Below are 24260 nucleotides of genomic sequence, written 5' to 3' on the forward strand. Positions count from 1 at the left end.
TATCCACCTCATTACATATACCTCAATTTCATTCCTTTTTTATGGCTGAGTAATTTTCCATTGTATATATGTGCCACATCTTCTTTATCCATTCATCTGTTGATGGGCATTTAGGTTGCCTCCATGTCCTGGCTATTGTAAATAGTGCTGCATTGAACATTATGGTACCTCTTTCTTTTTGGATTATGGTTTTCTCTGGGTATATGCCCAGTAGTGGGATTACTGGGTCATATGGTAGTTCCATTTTTAGTTTTTCAAGGAACCTTCTGTGGGTGACCTTTAAATACTCCTCCTTGCATTAGAACCAAAGAGGGTTTCCAGCCCCTGGGCAGAAAAGTGAAAGACAGTCTAATGAGACTGCATGCTAAAGGCTGTCCTAATGTCTCAGAATATCAACAAAGACACTGATTAAGAATAATGCCATAGGGAGTTCCCTGGTGGCCTAGTGGTTAGGATTCTTACTTTCATTGCAGAGAACTGGGTTCGATCCCTGGTTGGGGAACCAACCCGCATACCACAGAGTGCAGCCAAAATGCAAAATAAATAAATAAATATATATATATATATATTTTAAAAGAGTAATGCCATTGATGCCAAGGACCCCTAAGGTGCTGGATGAGCCTTGCAACAGCTGACTTCAAAAATGATTCTTCCAGATTAACCCATCATCTATTTCTAAACTAGACCTGAAGAGGTAGAAAATTCTTTGACATTAAAGAATTAAAGAAGCCAGGCTGTGAGGATTTATCAGGGGAAGGGATGTTTCCTCCAGCTACCTCAAGCCAAGTGAGGGGTCTTCAGAGAATCAGTTTGGGAATTTGAGGGGTGATCCCTGGAGCTTGGGGGACAATGGACCTGGAACCAAATCTCTTCCTGGGAACGTCTACAAGTGAAAGGTCATGTCTTCCTCTTGAAGAACATAAAGTCAGGGCTACACTGAAAAGTTCTACGTGTCTGGAGGTACAAGGATGCCTGATTTTATGACCTAGCAATGGAGGTTTTTCTGTCATCGGTCATCTTTGAATGCTCTGCCCAAAGAAGTCTGCTTAGGAGGTGAAGTGACCCAGCAGAGGATGAACCTGAGAAAGCCAGGATGGAAGCGAGCTCAGAGGGAACTTTTAAGCAGCTTCCCTGAGTGCACACCACTAACATAAGAACTGTAGGACAGAGATCCTTAGTGACGCAAAGACCTTCAAAGAACCCTCCAAAGTTCCCCCATGAAAGGAAAATAATCAGCATTGGTATCTGCTACACGCAAAGAGCATCAGGGCCAGGTCACCATCTGGCCTGGAAGACGTTCCTTCCCCCTCACCATTGCTCCCTGTAGGATGCTGTGCTGTGCCATGGAGACCCTTCAGAAGAGAAAGGCTTATTCCCCCAGCTTTCCGGAGTGCTGCCTGAAGATGGCCCTCAGCTGTCAACTTTCTGTGGGGACTACCTCAGCTGAAGAGAACTGCCTTGCCCAAGGTCACAGCTCTTTCCAAGGGGTAGCCCACACCAAGACTGATCAGCAGGGGGTACAAGTGAGTTTCCAGGCCCTCACTCCAACTCAGGCCACGTTGAAGGGCCACCCCAGCTCCAGAGCTCCCCATTGGGTCACATGAGGACTTTGTTGGGATTGAGCGGCTTCTCCCTTTGCCCCCTCCCTTCCACAGATGTTAATCCCCAAGGCCATCCTTGCACACTAACCTCCATCTTAGAGTCTGCCTCCTGGGGAACCCAACCTGCAGCATTCTTTATTCTAACATTCTTTATTCCTGACCTGAAGGGGCCACAAGCAGTGGTTACCAAGTGGTAGAGGAGGTGGAGCAGCCCCCCTTCCCAACTGCAGGTTTCCAGGGAGAGTCAAAGGTTTGTCAATTGAACGCAAATTTGTAGTGCTGTGATCCTTAGACTGAATCTTCCTAAAATTAAAAATAATGACAAAAATAAACTATGAAACATGACGGAGGACATGCTCATGTCCTCTATGAGCAAGGAAAGAACAGGTCCACAGCCTGAGTTTAACAGGGAGAAAGTGCACAGCTGTTTTTTACTCATTGAATGAAGTGATTACAGTAGAATACACGTTAGGAAACTGGGTTTTGAAAATCAGCCCTGCGTTGGATTCCAACTTCTACCATTTAGTTTTATGTGAACTTGAGCAGTTCACTTAACCTCTTGAAGCCACAGTTTCTAAAATATGAAATGGAGGTGATAGTAAATTGCTGTGAGGATTAAATGAGAACGTGTACAGAACTCTTAACACAGCACCTGGCAAGGAGTAAGCATTCAAACTTGCTCCCTTCCTTATACATCCAGAAAAAACAAAACCACTAATTCTAAAAGATACATGCACCCAATGTTCGTAGCAGCACTATTTACAATTGCCAAGACATATGAAAACATCGTAAGGGTCCATTAGGTGATGAATGGCTTAAGAAGATGTGATACACGCGCGCACGCACACACACACACACACACACACACACACACACACACTGGACTATTAGCCATAAAAAGGAATGAAATATTGCCATTTGCAACAACTTGGATGGACCTAGAGAATGTTATACTTAGTGAAATAAGTCAGACAGAGAAAGACAAATAGTATATGACATCACTTATATGTTGAATCTAAAAATATTACAAATTAATGCATAAACAAAACAGAAACAGACTCACAGACATAGAAAAGAAACTTATGGTTACCAAAGGGGAGGGGAGAGTGACAAATTAGGGATATGAGATTAACAGGTGTACACTACTATATATAATAAGCAACAAGGATTTACTGTCCAGCACAGGGAATTGTACCCAATATCTTGTAATAACCTGAAATGGAATATAATCTGCAAAAACAAACCAACAAACAAACCCTGATTCACTATGCTCTCCACCTGAAATTAACACAATATTATAAATTAACTATACTTCAGGAAAAAAAAAAAAGCAACCTTGCTCCCCTCCTGAATAAAGAGCTTCTGTGATTTTAGAAAGATCCAGGTAAGGATTTTTTGGGATAGGGAGGGTGTGGAAAATGATGTCTCAGGTTGGGCTCTGTCTCTTTTCACATACAAAGAGTGTGACAGGGTGAATCATAAAGAGAGTTTATATAAATCACATATCACTTTATTTCTCACAATAAAATTGTAAATGAAAGCAATGACTCTTTGTAACTCCAATTGGCTTGTTGAAATTTTGTCTTTTTCTGAACTATTTCATGACAATTTACATTCGATTTACTAGACCCACTTATCAGTAAAACCAGTTTTCCTTCTGTGTTTGCTGTGCAGGTTCTTACCTAGCTACTGATACCTGATTTTGTTAACTTGTTTCCTATCCTCTCCTCCTTTTCTATCTGAGTTCCTGGCCTGGACACATGTGAGTCCTTGTGCACACTAAGGGATTCCTTGGCCAGGTTTTCTAGTTATAACTTGTTCCTACCCCACTGGGTTCACCGGCCTTCCCAGTCCTTGGCTGGAATTTATAGCCTCCCTCATCCATCGCTTTCAGGTAGGTGAACACTGTAATGTCTGATGAGTGTAAGCCAGGGAGCTTTCTTCTTAGAGAACCTAAAAGTTTTGATTGCCTTTCTCTCATACTGTATACATTGGCATTGAGATTCTCTGTCAAGACTTTGGGAAGTGTACATATTCAGGGGTAACTGAGGATTTTAGTAAATAGTTTATCATAATTCATTTTTTTCCTGTCAACAAAATTCTAGTTGAGCAATCATTTGGAATAACTCTAAGTATACTTATAGTTTATTATATTAGAATTATAGTTTATGCATCTATATTTATAAAATAAATAATTGGGTAACTCAGTAACAGGATTAAAAGGGAGGAAATTGCGTGCACCTGTTACTAAGATGTTAAATATAATGTATTCCTTACATATCCATTCCCAATAAAGAGACTGAAGACTGCAGAACTTATATTTTCATTCTGAAGCTGGCAATACAACCAAATTATAACCCTTAGTCCAGGTGTGTGTCAGATTCAGCTAGTGAGCTTTCAGGAGATACCCTGAGCATGCACCTATTCCCCAGTAACACCTTAGCTACATCAAAGAAATTAGTATCTCTCTTCTAAGCAGGCCTTTTTATTTTATATTTAACTCTGCTAAACAACAGTAAGGACCAGCTTCCTACCTACAACCTACTGGCTTTTTCCAAACCAAGATCTGCCTTCCCAAACCAAGTTATGTACCCCAAACTCTGGGAATGTGTATTTTTCAACAGCATAAAAACTTTGGGAATGTATATTTTTCAATGCCTCATTGGGAACTATTGATTTAGAATTTTATTTCTTGACATTTGATCATTTCTCAACATTTGATCATCATCTCATGTTATTTGTGGTTTCATTAGAGTTTGTCTATTTTCAAGATTGTAAATTCATTTACATTAGGGTTTATGATTTCTCCAAATTTTGAATGTTCATGGTGGTTACCAAACTCTCAGTACACACTAAAAACTCCATAAATGTTTGCCAAACTGAAATTCTGAGTCCAATTCAGCAAAATCAAACTATCTCTCTGCTAAGATCATCTAAATGTGTAACCATATTTTTCTTTTTAGAATCTTATCCCCATTTGGGTCATTTTCTCCAGTACCCCAGCTCATCCTTCTCCTGGTTCCCCTGTACCTGTAGCTCTGTTACAACACTTACCTGTCTGCTCCTCCAACCAGATCAAGCTTAAATAATTTTTAACGCTGTTTTGTTTTATCTTGTGTCTCCATGGCCTAGTACACATACGTTGCTAAAAAAAGGATGCAGTTTTGGAAAGAACTGGAGTGACTTGAGCATAACTAGAATAGAAATGTTCAAAGAGGGAAATGAAAGATATTTAATGTCATTCTCCATCATTGCATATCAATTTAATAGTTTTTATAACTTGAAACCAATCCATCAGATTAACATGTTGACAGGCAGTCTTGGTTCATGACAGATTAACTAATTATTCATCTATTCTTTATTCTCTGCCTACATTAACAAAGCCATTTGCAAAAAACAAAGACCGGAAAAATAATATCATTAAAACAAGGGCAAAGAACTAGAACCACATAATACGGCGTAGGAGAAGGACATCACTGGCTTAGAAAACCTAAGACCAACAAAAGCTCCAGCAACTGAGCATAAAATTTAGCTCCAAGCTTTCTGAATTTCATTGGTCAGTACTGAATATGTTACATTTTATCTTCAAAAGATATTGCATAATGTACAGAAGCTCTCAACAGTGAACTTGGACAAACATTGAGATGGTACACATCAGCATATATTTGTTTAAGTGGTTTACTACAGAAAAAAAACCAAGCGTAGCACAGACATATATATACTACCAACTGTAAAATGGATAGTGGGAAGTTGTTGTATAACAAAGGGAGTCCAACTCGAGGATGGAAGATGCCTTAGAGGACTGGGGTGGGGAGGGTGGGGGGGACTCGAGGTGGGGGGAGTCAAGGAAGGGAGGGAATACGGGGATATGTGTATAAAAACAGATGATTGAACTTGGTGTACCCCCAAAAAATAATAAATAAAAAAAAAAACCACTCTAATTGCCAGGAATACTGAATATCTACAAAGTCAATAAATTCATTTTTAGCACAGATGAATAAGTAGGGGATATCAGAGGTATCTAGTTTTATGACATTTACTAATTCCATATCATTTATGTCAATAACAATGGGTTCCAAAAAAGAACAAAAAGTAAAAGAAAGCTATGATCACTACCAGGGTGGACTAAAAATATAAGAAACCATACAAAGGATGAAGGAAAAAGATGGCGGCAAAGTAGAGAGACGTGGAGTGCATCCCTCTCCACAGATGCATTGGGAATGCACGGAAGGACGCAGTCATTCCCACAGAGAACCAGCTGAACACCAGCAGACGGCCTCGGACACCAGAAAGGGCTGCGGGGAGCCTGACATAGCCGGTAGGGAGGCATCTACGAGGGCTCAAAGAGGGTGAAGCGGCGGAGCTGTGGCAGATGGGAGGGAGTGAGAAACATACGGAGGGTCCGCAGCGCAGCTCAGCGTTCCCGGACCGAGACATCGATCCGCGGCTGAACGGAGGGTCCAGGAGCGGGAGTGTGGGAGCAGGAGAGCTGGTTCAGTGTGGGAAACATTGTTGCCGGTAGGGTGACGGACCGAGAGGACAGGAGGGAGGAGGTCCGCGGAGAGGAGTGCCGGTCCCTGAGAGCTGCCCGGCCATAATGGCGGCTGGAGACTGCAGGCTACCTGGCGGGGGGGGGGGGGGGGGGGGGGGAGGAGCCGCGCGCATAGCCTCTCCCTCTCTTTCGGTGCCTCTGCAACAGGCAGCGGAGAGACGCCCTGCGGGCCACCTAAGGCGCGCAGGGATAACAACCACCCTCAGGCGCTCGGGCGGGGCTAGATTAAAACTCCTTGCAGACATATATATACTACCAACTGTAAAATAGTCAGTGGGAAGTTGTTGTATAACAAAGGGAGTCCAACTCGAGGATGGAAGATGCCTTAGAGGACTGGGGCAGGGAGGGTGGGGGGGAATCGAGGGGGGGGCGTCAAGGAAGGGAGGGAATATGGGGATATGTGTATAAAAACAGTTGATTGAACCTGGTGTACCCCCCCAAAAAAATAAAATAAAATAATAAAAAAAAAAAAAAAAAAAAAACTCCTTGCAACGCCAGCAGCAGGGAGGCTGCCGAGAGAAAAAAAAAAAAAAAACCAGCATCAAAAAGAAAAAACCCCGAGAGAGGCCCAACTCTAAGACTTTCTGTGTACGCCTGAGCCACCAGCGCCCTCTGCAACAGGCACCTCCAAGCCTGACTGAAGCAACAGTGCGCCACTGCTCACTCACTCCCAGGAGAAGGAGCCACTATTGCACCCTCTCCCTCCCCACACACCGAGGCTTACAGACGAACAATAAAGGAACCTCTGCTGGTCACAGAATAACGCAAAAAAAAAAAAAAAACCCAAGGCAAGGAGAAGGACACTTACAGCTGAGACGCTAAGGAAACAGAAATAGTAGTATCAATACCTATTGAACTGGTCCGTTCGGGGATCAGTTCTGGATTTTTTTTTTTTTTTTTTTTCCTTTCTCTCTCTTTTTTTTTTTTTTTTTTTTTTGATTTATTAAATACGATCTTAGCCCTAAGGGATCTACAAGTTTTACAACATAATTTTTTAAGGATATTTTTTACTCTTTTTTTTTTTTTTTTTTGCCTTTTTATATACTTCTATATCTAGCTAAGTTTTTGGTAGTACGGACAAAATATCTCTCATACTTCCCTTTCATCCCTTTCTTTTATACACTTCTATTCCTTTCTTTTTCTTTGCATATTTCCAACCACATTACGCTCTTCTGTGCCCCTTTCTTCCAGCCATTTTAAGTGTATTTTATCTTAACATACTTATAAGCAACACTATCGGTCTGCTCAGACTCCTTGCTCTATTCTTCAGATGATGCACTGCCTTGGTATTAATATTAGGCTTTTGTCTTTATCTTAGTTCTTAGTACAGTTGTCTAATTACATTCTGAGAATCTCCATTCTCTCTGGTGGTACTCCAGCTCATTTCTATATTTGATCCTAGCTTACAAAATCTCCCTGGATTGATGTTTGTATGTGTAGCGTGTTATTTGTTGTTTGTTTGCTTTTGCTTTTGTCTCTGATTTGTTCTGTTTCAGTTGTCAATTTCTGCTGGGTTTCTCTTTGAATATCTGATAGCACACTGGGGTTCTGTCAGGTCTTTCTAGAGCCTTATGTCCTAACGGATTCAATAATTGTGTGTCTTATACATGTATGTGTTTCCTAGAATGAATATTTGTCTACTCCAATACTTGGACATTAGTCTGAGGCTTGGACAGTCTTCTATAAACACCTCTATCACCAGGACAAGCAACCCCAAAAGCTTGGACAACCATGAGGAAACAAAGAAACACCATGCAGGCAAAGGAGCAGGAAAAAAACCCACAAGACCAAATAAATGAGGAGGAAATAGGAAAAATGCCTGAAAAAGAATTTAGAGTAATGATAGTAAAAAATGATACAAAATATCGATAACAAAATAGAGAAAGTACAAGAAACAGTTCATAAGAACTCAGAAAAACAAACAGCAATGGATAACAAAATAACTGAAATTAAAAATACTCTAGATGCTCTAACCAGCAGAATGACTGAGGCAGAAGAACGAATAAGTGAGTTGGAAGATAGAATGGGAGAAATAAACGCCACAGAGCAGGAAAAAGATAAAAAAATAAAAAGACTAGAAGACAGCCTCAGAGACCTCAGTGATAACCTTAAACGTACCAACATTCGAATTATAGGCATCCCAGAAGAAGAAGAAAACAAGAAAGGGTCTGAGAAAATATTTGAAGAGGTTATAGTGGAAAACTTCCCCAACATGGGAAAGGAAATAATTCACCAAGTCCAAGAAGCACAGAGAGTCCCATACAGAATAAACCCAAGGAGAAATACACCAAGACACATATTAATCAAACTAACGACAATTCAACACAAAGAAAAAATATTAAAAGCAGCAAGAGAAAAGCAACAAACAACATATAAGGGAAAACCCATCAGGATAACAGCTGACCTTTCTACAGAAACTCTGCAGGCCAGAAGGGAATGGCAGGATATACTGAAAGTCCTGAAAGAGAGAAACCTACAGCCAAGAATACTCTACCCAGCAAGAATCTCATTCAGATTTGAGGGAGAAATCAAAAGCTTTCCAGACAAGCAAAAGTTAAGAGAATTCAGCACGACCAAACCAGCCTTACAACAAGTGCTAAAGGAACTTCTCTAAGTAGGAAACACAAGAAAAGGAAAACACCTACAAATACAAACCCAAAACAATTCAGAAAATGGTCATTGGAAGACACATGTCAATAATCACTTGAAATGTAAATGGACTAAATGCTCCAACCAAAAGACACAGACTGGCTGAATGGATACAAAAACAAGACCCTTCTATATGCTGCCTACAAGAAACCCACTTCAGACCAAGGGATACATATAGACTGAAAGTGAAGGGATGGAAAAAGATATTCCATGCAAATGGAAGTCAAAAGAAAGCTGGAGTAGCAATCCTCATATCAGACAAATTAGACTTGAAAGTAAAGACTATTAAAAGAGACAAGGAAGGGCACTACATAATGATCAAGGGATCCATCCAAGAAGAACATATCACAATGGTAAATATCTATGCCCCCAACATAGGAGCACCTCAATATATAAGGCAAATACTAACAGCTATAAAAGGGGACATCGACAGGAACACAATAATAGTGGGAGACTTGAACACCCCACTTACATCAATGGACAGATCATCCAAACAGAAAATAAATAAAGACACACAAGCTTTAAATGACACATTAGACCATCTCGACTTAATTGATATTTATAGGACATTCCATCCAAAAACGACAGACTACACTTTCTTCTCAAGTGCACACGGAACATTTTCCAGGATAGATCACATCTTGGGTCACAAATCAAACCTCAGCAAATTCAAGAAAATTGAAATCATATCAAGCGTCTTCTCAGACCACAACGCCATGAGACTAGATATCAATTACAGGAAAAAAACTGCAAAAAATACAAACACATGGAGGCTAAACAATTCACTCTTAAACAACCAAGGAATCACTACAGAAATCAAAGAGGAAATCAAAAAATATCTAGAAACAAATGACAACGAAAACACAACAACCCAAAACCTATGGGACGCAGCAAAAGCAGTTCTAAGAGGGAAGTTTATAGCAATACATTCCTACCTTAAGAAACAAGAAAATGATCGAATAAACAACCTAACCTTACACCTCAAACAACTAGAGAAAGAAGAACAAAGAAACCCCAAAGTGAGCAGAAGGAAAGAAATCATAAAGATCAGAGCAGAAATAAATGAAAAAGAAAGGAAAGAAACCATAAGAAAAATAAATAAAACTAAAAGCTGGTTCTTTGAGAAGATTAACAAAATTGATAAACCATTAGCCAGACTCATCAAGAAAAAAAGGGAGAAGATGCAAATCAACAGAATTAGAAATGAAAAAGGAGAAGTCACAACAGACACCTCAGAAATACAAAACATCATGAGAGACTACTACAAGCAACTATATGCCAATCAATTGGATAACCTGGAAGAAATGGATACATTCTTAGAAAAATACAATCTTCCAAGACTGAACCAGGAAGAAATAGAAACCATGAACAGAGCAATCACAAGTACAGAAATTGAGGCAGTGATTAAAAATCTCCCAACACACAAAAGCCCAGGACCAGATGGATTCACTGGCGAATTCTATCAAACATTTCGAGAAGAGTTAACACCTATCCTTCTCAAACTCTTCCAAAATATTGCAGAAGGCGGAGCACTCCCAAACTCATTCTATGAGGCTACCATCACCCTGATACCAAAACCAGGCAAAGATGTCACAAAAAAAGAAAACTACAGACCAATATCACTGATGAATATAGATGCAAAAATCCTCAACAAAATACTAGCTAACAGACTGCAACAGCACATGAAAAAAATCATACACCACGATCAAGTGGGGTTTATCCCTGGGATGCAAGGATTCTTCAATATACGCAAATCAATCAACGTGATACATCATATCAACAAATTGAAGGATAAAAACCATATGATCATTTCAATAGATGCAGAAAAAGCTTTTGACAAAGTTCAACATCTACTTATGATCAAAGCTCTCCAGAAAATGGGCATAGAAGGAAATTACCTCAACATCATAAAAGCCATATATGACAAACCAAAAGCCAACATTGTTCTCAATGGAGAAAAACTGGAAGAATTCCCTCTAAGAACAGGAACAAGACAAGGGTGTCCACTCTCACCACTGTTATTCAACATAGTTTTGGAAGTGTTAGCCACAGCAATCAGAGAAGAAAAAGAAATTAAAGGAATCCAAATTGGAAAAGAAGAAGTAAAATTATCACTCTTTGCAGATGACATGATACTATATATAGAAAACCCTAAAGACTCTACCAGAAAACTGCTAGCACTCATTGATGAGTTTAGTAAAGTAGCAGGATACAAAATTAATGCACAGAAATCTCTTGCATTCCTATACACGAACAACGGAAGAGCAGAAAGAGAAATTAAGGAAACTCTCCCATTCACCATTGCAACAAAAAGAATCAAATACCTAGGAATAAACCTGCCTAAGGAGGCAAAAGATCTGTATGCAGAAAACTTTAAGACATTGATGAAAGAAATCAAAGATGACACAAACAGATGGAGGGACATACCATGTTCCTGGATTGGAAGAATCAACATTGTGAAAATGACTGTACTACCCAAAGCAATTTACAGATTTAATGCAATCCCGATCAGATTACCAATGGCATTTTTCACAGAACTAGAGCAAGAAATCTTACGATTTGTATGGAAACGCAAAAGACCCCGAATAGCCAAAGCAATCTTGAGAAGGAAAAATGGAGTAGGTGGAATCAGGCTTCCTGACTTCAAACTATACTACAAGGCCATAGTGATCAAGACAGTATGGTACTGGCACAAAAATAGAAAGGAAGATCAATGGAATAGAATAGAGAACTCAGAAGTAAGCCCAAACACATATGGGCACCTTATCTTTGACAAAGGAGGCACGAGTATACAATGGAAAAAAGACAGCCTCTTCAATAAGTGGTGCTAGGAAAATTGGACAGCAACATGTAAAAGAATGAAATTAGAACACTTCCTAACACCATACACAAAAATAAACTCCAAATGGATTAAAGACCTACATGTAAGGCCAGACACTATAAAACTCCTAGAGGAAAACATAGGCAGAACACTCTTTGACATACATCAAAGCAACATCCTTTTTGACCCACCTCCTAGAATCATGGAAATAAAATCAAGAATAAATGAATGGGACCTCATGAAACTTAAAAGCTTTTGCACAGCAAAAGAAACCATAAACAAGACTAAAAGGCAACCCTCAGAATGGGAAAAAATAATTGCCTATGAAACAACGGACAAAGGATTAACCTCCAAAATATACAAGCAGCTCAGGCAGCTTCATACCAAAAAAGCAAATAACCCAATCCACAAATGGGCAGAAGACCTAAATAGACATTTCTCCAAAGAAGACATACAGATGGCCAACAAACACATGAAAAGATGCTCAACATCACTCATCATCAGAGAAATGCAAGTCAAAGCCACAATGAGGTATCACCTCACACCAACCAGAATAGCCATCATCACAAAATCTGGAAACAACAAATGTTGGAGAGGGTGTGGAGAAAAGGGAACTCTCCTGCACTGTTGGTGGGACTGTAAGTTGGTACAGCCACTATGGAAAACAATTTGGAGGTTCCTTAAAAAACTACAAATAGAACTACCATATGATCCAGTCATCCCACTCCTGGGCATATACCCAAAGAAAACCATAATCCCAAAAGAAACTTGTACCATAATGTTTATTTCAGCACTCTTTACAATAGCCAGGACATGGAAGCAACCTAAATGCCCATCAACAAATGAATGGATACAGAAGATGTGGCATATATATACAATGGAATATTACTCAGCTATAAAAAGGGATGAGATGGAGCTATATGTAATGAGGTGGATAGAACTACAATCTGTCATACATAGTGAAGTAAGTCAGAAAGAGAAGGACAAATATTGTATGCTAACTCACATATACGGAATCTAAAAATGGTACTGATGAACTCAGTGACAAGAACAAAGAAGCAGATACAGAGAATGGACTGGAGAACTCGAGGTATGGGAGGGGGCGGGGGGTGAAGGGGAAGCTGAGACTAAGCGAGAGAGTAGCACAGACATATATATACTACCAGCTGTAAAATAGTCAGTGGGAAGTTGTTGTATAACAAAGGGAGTCCAACTCGAGGATGGAAGATGCCTTAGAGGACTGGGGCAGGGAGGGTTGGGGGGACTCGAGGGGGGGGGCGTCAAGGAAGGGAGGGAATATGGGGATATGTGTATAAAAACAGTTGATTGAACCTGGTGTACCCCCCAAAAAATAAAATAAAATAATAAAAAAAAAAAAAAAAAAAAAAAAAAAAAGAAACCATACAAAGCAAATTCTTCATGGGTGCCCAGATTCAGTAAATTTACATCATCCTCATATCACTTTATTTAAGGTTAGATTTCAGTTTTAAGTTTCTAGGAATGAGTGAGAATTATGGCTTAACTTACATTATAATCAAATATTTTCTTTTTTACTGTTGAGTTGGACATACTTTTACCGGATACCATAAGAGACACGTAAAAATCTGTCCCAGGTACTCATAATTGAATTTAGACTGTCAGGGTGATTTTGAAGTATTAATTCACAGTTCAATGGCTGTAGACACCAAGGCCAGATGAAGTGACAATTTATGCAATTGTCTGATTGATTTAATCCATCCACACTATGAATTAGGATAATTCAGATTTTTTTTTTCTTACCAGAAGCTTTGGGTTATACTAAGCATCCAGTTAATCTTTTCAATTATCCTCTTTACTTTTTTCTCAGTATACATATTGGCTAATTCTTTGTGACATAGCCAATCATATGTGTTGATATAATTTATCTGTCCAGTGCTCACTGCAAAGGCCAACTTTGTGATTAAACCATAGGACTTGACAGATCCAATTAGGCAAAGCATTTTGATTAAGTCCCACTATCGGTTGGTTGTCAACTGAGTTGGCACCAGAATCAACATTTTTAACACCCAGAAATATCACAGAGCTACCTGATTTGGGTCTCCTTGTGTGAATAAAATGTGAACCTCTAACAGTATAAACTCATTTTACTAGGGTCTCATCCTGGGGGCTGGTCAACTTCTCCCACTACTCAACAGCTTCTTTCCAGCTCACTGTGGGGCTTGCAGCCCAGCAGAGATTGCAGGAGCCCAAGCAAGACCAGACGGATTTGTGTTGTGAGTCGGTATTGAGTTGAGCCACTCTTCAGTTTCAGGCATAGTGTTATCTCTTATTAGCTGTGTCTCTTGGGCAAATTAATCTTCCTGAGTCTTTGCTTCCTCATCTGAAACATGGGAATGGTTATGTTTACTTTGCAGGGTTTTTGTGAGAAACAAATGATATTATGCCTTTGATGATGGACTGATATAGTGACCAGCAAAGTAGGCACTGAAAAAAATGAGACCTTTTTTCATTCAGTGAAAAGTGTTTTCTTCATAAGTGGTAAACCTTTAACAAAAGCTGGTAATACTTAGTAAAAGTAAACACACAAAAAATAAAACGTAAGTCTGAGTATTCATTTAAGATATTTTGATCTTATGTGGTTAAAAAAAAAATCCTTTATTTAGAGTCAATGAGCACAGCTTGTAGCCCAGAATCTGTGATTTATTAGATACATGGCTTTGAGCAGGTCATTTAATCTCCATGAGTTTCAGTTTCCTCCTTTCAAAAAATGGAGATGTTAGCAACTACCAAGACTAATTCTTCAGATTAATTTTTCCACGAAGCAAACGTGATAAAGGGTACGAAAACATGCTGCAAATGTAAATATTATGGAAATGCAAGGTACTATTATTGTTATGAAAGGCTTAATAAAATACTCACTGTTACTTCTTGATACTTTCAGCCTACTCTAACCTTAGGTTTTATACCCATGCAAAATGCTTAATTCAGACAATATTAACAATTTCTGGCCAATGGTATCTGCTAAGTCTAAGTTTGAAATCAACAGATATTGATGGCACACATATGTTTTATTTGAAAATTCTATATAGCTTGAAAGTATTGTGTAAAATACCAGTAGCGACTTTACCAATACCAGGTAAAGTATTTATAGAAAAAATATAAACAGTAATGAGATGCAAATTTGTGGCTGAGTGCAGTTTCTATAATTAATTACAAGCAATGAAGATTAATTGATATAACTACCAATGAAAATAACATCATTAGAATAACACAAAGAACATTCCTGTGCCTGAATGTTCTAATTCCAATAACATAGCACTCTACAGTTTATACAGAGTTTTCTTATGTATTATATAATCTTATCCCTGTAGCAATCATTTGAGGTAGTAGTGATTAATCTCCATTTTATGATAAACTTGAAGCCTCTTGAAATCAAATGAAAAGCCCTTAGCACAGTAAAGGATCAGGTGTGGCCCCAGTTCCCAGAGAAGCCAATGGACTAGTAGGATAGATAATCATAACATCTGTGCTGCATTAAGAACATATAAGAGCTATGAAAATGTACAGGAAAAAGTGCTATGAGAATTAATTATAAATTCAATAATATTTATACATTTCAATACTATTTTTTAGTGCAAGATTCTCATATTGTAATTGGCCATCTTCAGAAATATTTTCTTCTCTACAGCTGTTTGAATTGAGTTCAGTTTCATATAAAATGCTCTTTTGAAGGTCAACCAGCAAATTCTGTATTAAGGTCATAATCAATGAATTTGGACAGGGATCTAAGAGAGGAAAAAAATTGTGAATATGATAGCACCTGGGGTATTTTAAACTTGTTGAATCCATTTTGATGTCTGGCACTGTATACTAAATAGATTAAGTATGAAACAGTACAAATCTCTGTTTCGCCTGATATTTTTAATCATAAAAACATTATCTGTGGATTGATTATAATGCTCAACTCAGTAGTCTGGGTATAACACATATGCTACCAGTATACTCCTTTCAAAAAAATGGTGGTAGTATCTATAGTGTTTTCCCCTAAAAAGGTATATTAAAGAAAAAAATCTATTCAATATGAAAACTTGACTTGATACGGAAACCATTTGTTTAAATTCTACTACAGTGGAACACTTCACTACTACTCTGAGTTGGAAATCTGTCACTTGTCAAGGTTTGGATATGTCACATGACCTACAGTGTAAGCTTATAGAGCAAAAAGCAGAGGTAGCCTTTGCAGAAGGGCAGTCTGTTTTTTCTAACACCAATATTATAAATATTATATATAAAATATATAATATATATAGTAACATTTAAATTGTATTTTTATACTTAAAGCAAAAGCAGGGAAAGCTAAATTGTAATAGCAAAATATGAGAGACAAGACAGTTGTAAGCAGCCTTTTAATCGTGGTTCAAATCCTTGCTTTGAAGTGTAATTCATGCTTGAGCCTCAGTTCCTTTGGTCATCAGGAAAATGGGGTGAATAACCTGTATCTTGCAAAATAACTGTGAGATTTAAAGATAATGCACAGACTGGGGTACACATTACACAATGCAATTCAGCTCCTAAGAAAACCGATTTAGAATAACCAAGAATTGGGTGGGTTGTTTATATGAAGCTGCTTCATCCACAAATTGACTGCTTATAGGATTCTGTTTCAACTATTATTACAATACCATCTTTTCATATGGAGACTCTAAAAGGATATGATACACAATCCTTGCCCTCACAGAACTTCATCAAATTCCAACCCAGAATTTCTTTCTCTGAAACTATCATGAAAGGTGGATAGTTCTGGGGAACAGTTCTGCCAAGGGCTTCAGAGATCAGTTTACCCACTGTGGCTCCCTTAAAACTCTCCATTACACTTCTCCGGCTTTCAAATACTTAAGAAGCTTTTAAACTGACCTGAGAAATCCTTAACACTAGATTCAGCTTTTTGGAAAAACCAAAGAATGTTTGGGAAAATGTTGATTTCAAAAAATAGCAAAAGATAAAGCGATTTAAGAATTAATTATTAATATGCCGCCTTATTTCTAAAAAATCGTCGTGCCAGCCTGTCGTAAGACTGGGCTCGGGAGGGAAAGCACACGTAAAAAGCTTTGGGGATGTAAAACCCGGCCCCGGGGGCCTGGGAACCAAGAAAAGAACCGCACAGCACTCGGGCCACAGACGCCTCCAGAACGGAGTGGAGGCAGAGTATTTGCAGAAGAGCCGTGGAATCGCCCTCCCACGATCCGAGGGGCGAGGCTGCTGAGAGCCACGCTCCGCCGCCGGGCTGGGCCGCCAGGAGGGTCTGCGTCGCTACACCCTCCAAGGAAAGCGCGCCAGGATCAAGAAGACACTTGTCCTTGGGGCCGTTTTCTGGGGTTGCTGGACACCCTCTGTCCGGAGTCCCCAGGGGTGGGACGAATGCCTCTTGAGGCTGGAAGTTACTGAACTTTGAGAAAGACGGGAGGCAGAGGTCGGGGGCGGCGGAGGGGTGGACAGGGCGGGGTGGTGCCAAGGGAGGACGGGACGCGGAGACAGTGCTGACTTCTCCAGTCGTTGTTCGCTTTCAAGCATAAATGCGAGGGGAAGACACGCAGCCCGGCTGAGGGAAGGCTGCGGAAGGCAGGTCCGCCGCCCGGCAGTCGCCAACCTGGGCGCGCCGGGAGGCGCGGCGGCCCGACTCGCAGCCCTTGGCCTCCTCACTGCGCCAACCTGCAGGCGCGCGCAGCCCCTGCCACCGCCCCCCCGCCCCCCGCCGCCTCCTGCCGCCTCCCGCCGCGCTCCGCCCGGGGCCGACCGGGCCCAATCGGTGCCGCCGGGGGCCGGCGTGCTAAGCGCCCGCCGGGGACCGCAGCAGCCCGCAGCCCGCGCCTCCGCCTCGCTCGCGGCCTCCCTCCTGCCCCATCCCCCTCCCCTCTCCCCCTCCCCTCTCCCCCTCCTCCCTCCACCCGCTCCACCCCGCCCTGCCCGCGCTCGGCTGCCCGCGCCCGGCCCGCGCCCGCGCGCTCCTCCCTCAGCCCCGGCCGGCCGGCCGGCCTCCAGCACGCCCATCCCGAGCTCGCTGCGCGCCGGCCGCCGCCTGGTCATGTCAGGATGGAGATCCGGCAGCACGAGTGGCTCTCGGCCTCCCCCCATGAGGGCTTCGAGCAGATGAGGCTGAAAAGCCGCCCCAAGGAGCCCTCGCCGAGCCTGACCCGAGTGGGCGCGAACTTCTACAGCAGCGTCAAGCAGCAGGACTACAGCGCCAGCGTCTGGCTCCGGAGAAAAGACAAGCTGGAGCACGTAAGCGGGGCTCGCTCCCCGGGCCGCGGCCCTCCGTGCACCTGCCGCGCGCGCACCCCAGCCCCGGGGCCGGGCACGGGGACCCCGCCGGCGGCCGGGCTCGGGGCGGGGGCGTCTGGGTCCTCCGCCCGCCGGGGCCTGGCCAGCACTTTCCTGCGGGGAAGGACCGGGCTGCGGGGAGGGGAAGGGGCGGGGATGTTCTCTTCCGGCACTGCCTGGCCCCGCACACCTCGACCTCCCCGGGCTGCCACTGCGGGGAGGGGGTGGGGGGGTGTCATTCGCAGTGCGTTCCTCGGGCGCCTGTGCGGGGTGAGCAAGAAGGGGAACTGCCCCAGCGCGGCTCCAAGGAGCCGGCGTTGCACGGGAGTGGGCTTTAGAGGGGCGTTTGCTCGTGCCTTTGGGGCTATTTTACCCGGTACAGAACTAACGGTAACAAATCCATAAAGTTGTCTTCGCTGGCGACCAGCTTGCGTCCGCGCACGATCCATTTGAGTTTTCTGCAGCGTATCCTCTGGGATGAGCAGGTGGCGGTCCTCTCTACTTGCGCCCAGCTAGCGAGGGATTTGCACACTGCAAGGAGAAACAGAGAAAGGAGCAGGTCGCCCTGCTGCCAGGACTCGCCACTGGAGGGTGGGGGCTGGCGAGCCGGGACCCCCTCTCCCAAGGAGCGCGTGTTTCTCCGGAAGCGTTATTGGCGCTTGGGCCGGGCCCCTATGGCCAGCCATTCAGGAGAGAAAAAGTCCTGTAAAACGGCGTTTAGTGGATTCACAGTGCCAAATCTGACCCATCAACATCTCCTTAACCAAATGTTAGCGTGAAACTAAGAGAATTATCTCAAGAGTGCAGCACAGCTAGTTACAGAGAGGATGCAGTTTCTTCCCGCGGAGCTGAATAATCCGAATTGAGTCTGTTAATGGAATGTGGAGGTTTCCTTGTATTTGGGTCACATCGCCAATTATGATAGATAAGAACGGGAACTTCTGGAACTAACACATCTGCCGCCGCAAGGACCTACCCCTCCCCCGCCTCTCCCGCCCGCTGCCCGCCCCCCCCCCCCCCAAACCCGCGCACTTCTCCAGGGCTTTTCAGCACCAACTAGCTTCCCAGGAGGAAGCGGGCAAAGGAGTATTTCTCTTACCCAATCTGGAAGGAAGGTCTTTGCCTTCTCTCCGAGGGCCTGATCAGGTCCCTGAAAGCGCAGGTTTAAAGATTTGAGTTGGGGTGCAGGCTGTGTTGTGTGTAGAGACAATTTCCTAATAGCAAATGGATGTCTCAGATCCTTTAAGACCATGGAAGTAACTGAAGGAGGTTTCTAGGATGCAAGTTGTTTGAAAGGTAGCAGTATCTGCTGAAAAATGCAAGCTCCAGAATTACGAAGGAAACTGTGGTTATTAGTTGAAAGAGGGGCAAATAGCATCTTCCTGTAATTTGGCTCCTGAGGTCATTTTATTATTTTAGTACTAGGTAGAATGGTACACCCTTAGGGTGGTGATAGAGTATGTCTTCATTTCAGTTTCACTCTGAATGTGTGTTCATTTGCAGCTTGTGCTTTTAGCTGGTCTAGTTCCTTTATTTTCTTATTGAAAATCAATACTGCCACCTTTTATGACTATGTCTTCTTGAGTCACAGATATTGCACACATTATAGTTAAATGATTTCTCTTTTATTTTTTCATTGAAAGTATCAAGTCATACAGTGTAGGCCATGGCAGCCTCACGTATGTGGATGAGTATAGGATGCTCAGTGCCTGCTGAGGGTTAGAGACCAAGGAAAATGAGATCTGGTTGTTTGCAAGTAAGGATCTGTGCTTTCTTCTTCACTCAGATGCTCCAAAATAGAGCCTTGTACTTAGTTTTTGAAAAATTACCTCTTTTGTTATTTAAATCAAAGTAACATTTTTGTTTGCTTTCTCAAATACATATCATGAAATGTGTATTCTGTTCTGATGTTTTCTTCTACAGTTGCTTTCTGTCAGAAAGGGGGCTTTGCTTCCAGTGAAATTTTTTTGTGATATTCTCTTGCCCCTTTGAAACATCTACAAACATTTGAATGAAATAATATTTATGAAAGTGCTATGAAAAATTAGATTAGCATAAAGATGTAATTGTATTTGCATTCAAGCTCATCTGTCCTGTGTTGTCTATACTATGATGTTTCAGGTATTTTGATGCTAATTTCAAATTAGGTATTTGAAATCTAAAAACCCATAACAAATATAAGCAAGTGTGTTATTGCCACACAAAGCATGAAAATGAAATGTTTACTTTATAATAGACGAGTTTCTGAACATATGTGACACCTTCAGATTTAGATGTTGTGGAGATTAGGATGAGTGCGTCATATGAAATTCAAAGGTGATGTAGTTTGCCCCTTTTGCTCTGTCTAATCAAATGGATGACTACCATTTTTATTATCTTAAAAATGAATAATTATAATAGAGATCATATGCATGAAAACAGCCTACTATTATTTTGCTCATGCTTTAAAAGCCAATCTAGTGTTAAGGGCATAAATAAATTATGGCTTCAAATGATATGCATATTCAGTCATCCTAATAACGGAATTCCCTGAAATGTAATGTGTCAGTGTGTGGACTCTGTCCAGACTTCAGAGGCATTGCTTAATCTGAAAGTCAATTACACGATGTAAAGTGACAGCTAGAGAATATATTTCCACTCAGTTTGCTAAAAATGAGAATAGTTTATCTTTCCTTTTCTAGTTTAAAGGCTACAAGACTAATCCCCAGGTTGGACAAGAGAAAGGTGACATGAATTGAGTGATTAAGGATTGGGATACATTCAATCCGTCTTTAAATTTGATTCCTGTCATTGGTTGGTTGATGCTTAAGATGAATACCCATTAAGAAATAAATATATGTGAGGGAATTCTTCTGTTCTGAAGTCATGATTAGAAGATACAAGGAAGTTATGTTTATGCTGTGAATTCTAGATTTTGACCTCTACTTGTAGATTTCAGAAAAAGTAAAATTTCTGGGCCCTGCATAGAATGTTGTCTTATTAGGTGCAAACAGTGCTCTTGGTTCCTAGAATCTTTTGCCTCCTATTCTGCCTGTGGCTTTAGAAGGCATTAGGTTTGGGAAACAATGAAAGTCTTATTTTCTGTAGAATACTGTATTTACTTTAGGAATAATGTAAAAGTGAAGGTTATGATCTAGCAAAGAAAAGGAGCATGGGGCCACTTTTTCAACTCTAACCCACTCTGCTCTGTCAGCCCTCCCTGGGGCTGGGTCACTTTGAGAGTCACCATTTAATACATTTTGGCTATCCCTGAGGATGGTGTAATATTAATTTGGTGTCCTTTGGTGGTATATGCCTTGACTGAGTTTTTTTTTTTTTTTTTTCCCACAAAGTGGGAGAGTTGTGGAGGGTACTCTGCTAAGTCACCTAGCTTTATGCCAGTTATGTGTGTGTAGAAGTTTCCTGATGCTGTTTATGGAGATGGGAATGTCTTATTTTCTCTCTTGCTTATTCAGTTAGCTTTTGCCAGAGCATGGGGCTCTGGTTAGACAGGCCTGGGCAAAGGACTCACAGTCACCAGGATGTACATTCACAGTCCTACATAAGGAGTCGTAGATTTACTGGATGATTCAAGGAGACAGTCCATGTCTGTACTCCAGTGGTGCACAGTCCCCTTATGGCAGGGGCTTAGTACCACAAAAGAATCTTTTCCTCGCACTTCTCACTTATACAGGTTGGCAGGTGTCTTAGTTCAAGCTTTGTAACAGAATACCGTAGACTGGGTGGCTTTTAAACATTTATTTCTCACAGTTCTGGAAGCTGGGAAGTCCATGATCAAGTCACAGGCAGATTTGGTGTCTGGTAGAGCCTGCTTCCTGGTTCATAGGTAACCATCTTTTGCTGAGTCCTCACATGGTGGTGGTGGTGGGGGAGCTCTCTGAAGACCATCCTGTTCATGTGGACTCCAGCCTTATTACCTAATCACCTCCCAAAGGCCCCACCTCCAAATGCCAGCATATTGAGGATTAGGTTTCAACATATGTATTTGGCTGGGGTTGGGGGAGCATGATCATCCAGACATCCTGTCCATAGCAGCAGAGTATTTTCCACATCTTAGTGCGTGGCCTGCTGGAAGCTCCACCCTGATACTCGTTTTCATGATTGTTGTCAGCTAAAGGGAAGCTGATGAATCATGTAATGCCTTTTAGTGCTTCTATCCAGAAGTGATACAGCCATTTGACTCATGATTGTTGGCCAAAGAAAGTTTCCGGGCCAAGGCTTGCTTGAAAGGAATGAGGAAGGGGGATTCAACCAAGACCCAAAAGAAGGAGAAAGAGAACATCCATGGATGCTCACAAGGATGACCATGAGACATAAAGCTCTCAGCACAGCATATGGCCCATGCTCAATGCTCAACAACACAGTACCTATTGGTATAATTGCTGCTTAGGTGTTGCCTGGCTGAGCCTGCACACTCCACCCAAAGAGCTTCCAGATTTTATATTTGGGATCAGCCTGCCTGCATTATAGTTCTGGACCCAGAGTGTATGGGTCATTTTGTCAGCAAGGCCAGCTCGCTATCCCGGGTGTGTTAAGTTGCCTCCTTGCCCAGCTTCCAGTCCATTTTCTGGGGGCCTCTTTCCCAGGCCAGTGGGCCCCCGTTTTTTCCTTGCTTGGCCATTCTGAGGCTGACTCTTGTTCTCACTCTCTCTGTGGGCCCTGCTAGTGGAGACCAACTCCTTGCCTCGTCCCCAACTTCCAATTTCCTTCCCAGCTTTGTGCTGGTGGTTGTATTTATCTGCGTGGTGGTTCAGAAAGTGTATTTAAAATTGAAAGAGAAAGCAGGAAAGAGAAATTGTAAAGAGGAGAAGACAAAATCCTTAATGTTCACACTTGTAGTAAGCCTTAGTATCTTGCTTGGTTTAGTAAGTGCCTCACTAAAAAAAAATTGTCTCCTCTAAGTGTGAATTTTCACACTTAAAAAGAGTTTATGTTACCAGTAAATAGTAGATAAATGTCAAGTGCACACTTGCCTCCTGGAATAAATTATGCACATGAAAAGCAAAGAATAAATGGATTGGAGCAAACTTGGTCACTGTGGTCTAGGCTCATATTATGTAATGCCACTTGTGTTCCACAGAGCAGATTCGTGAAAGTAATTATACTCCACAGAGCAGATCAGTAAAGCACCAAAAGACAAAGTTCAGCCTAAGGGAATGAATCTTTAAAATGTACCATTAAAAATCAACCAACTAACCAAATAAACGAACAAGGAGAAAATGTCCTTTTTTAGGGTAATGTATTTTTGGCCAGACTGGATAATTTCAGTCTGGCAAACATTTAAGAACATTAACATTTACCAGGATTATTTCCTGTGACTTTAGATAAACAGAATAGACAAAGCCTAGGCTGAGGCAGACTCCTCTGCTTCTCTAACCCATGGGTCAAGAAATGAAAGTCTAGATGTCTCTTGTGTTCTAATGCATCTCAGTGTTGTGCTCCACTATTGTATTTACTCTACTAATGGACTATGGATTGACATTTCAGTTTGTTTTGAAGAAACTTTGACTTTGAACTCTGTTGGATATGGCTTATTGACTTATTTTAACATAATCACAGTCAGTGACATATCATATTAAATATATTTAACTTGAGACTCTCAAGACTGCTGAATTTAAGATTCCTTTTTCTTCCCTTCTTCCATGTAATAGCCACTACTTATTCCTCTTAGTTTTTTTTTGAAAGTTTTCACTTCTCTTCACAGGTTTCTGTATCTATCTCAGGTTTAAACCTATGTAACAGTTTCTGGCTCTTCTATTTTAGCTCCAGAGGTCAAGAAATCTGATGAATCTTTTGAACTTCTAGAACAAGGCAGTAGCTATAATATGTTATATTCTTGTACTGAATTGCCTGTTACATGACATAGTTAGACAGAGATAGAGTTTGTGGTAAAATAGCAACCCAGAGATGTTGCTTCTTGTGTATGTGTTGGGGACATTTAAAGTTACTGATTGCCTCAAATTCATACCTACATAGATTCTGCTGTGAGAGTTTAGAGTACAATATAAATGCTGAAGTACTGTTGAAATGCCACACAGTGGTTGTGAAGAGGCAGACCTTTTTACCAAAAACATACATTTAAGTTTTCCTCAGAAACAAAGAGCCCACTTTCTAAAATCACAAGTGAAGCTGATAAACAGGGCTTATGAAGAAGAATGAAGAACATGGAAAACTTTCCCAGATTATGTACATTGGAAAATCTCACTGATGCCTAACATATGAAGTGGGCCCAAGCTGGACTACCTGACTGGGTATCGTGGGACTGGATGTCATGGCAATTGCGTGATAAATATGGTTTTTTATACTCTAAAGTAGACAGTGAACCTCGTGAACATATTCT

At 41.4% G+C, this 24260-nt stretch overlaps 1 protein-coding gene across 1 annotated transcript in view; it reads left to right on the top strand.

Moving 5' to 3' along the window:
- The first annotated feature begins 17692 nt into the window (after nucleotides 1-17692).
- PLD5 (phospholipase D family member 5) overlaps nucleotides 17693-24260 on the top strand; it is a 433085-nt gene continuing 426517 nt past the window's right edge. The window contains exon 1 of the mRNA XM_057729806.1: nucleotides 17693-17881. Within this exon, the coding sequence (XP_057585789.1) occupies nucleotides 17693-17881 (189 nt within the window). The remainder of the gene's footprint in view (nucleotides 17882-24260) is intronic.

The sequence above is a fragment of the Hippopotamus amphibius genome, chromosome 3 (assembly GCF_030028045.1).
Source record: "Hippopotamus amphibius kiboko isolate mHipAmp2 chromosome 3, mHipAmp2.hap2, whole genome shotgun sequence".
Classification (NCBI taxonomy): domain Eukaryota; kingdom Metazoa; phylum Chordata; class Mammalia; order Artiodactyla; family Hippopotamidae; genus Hippopotamus; species Hippopotamus amphibius.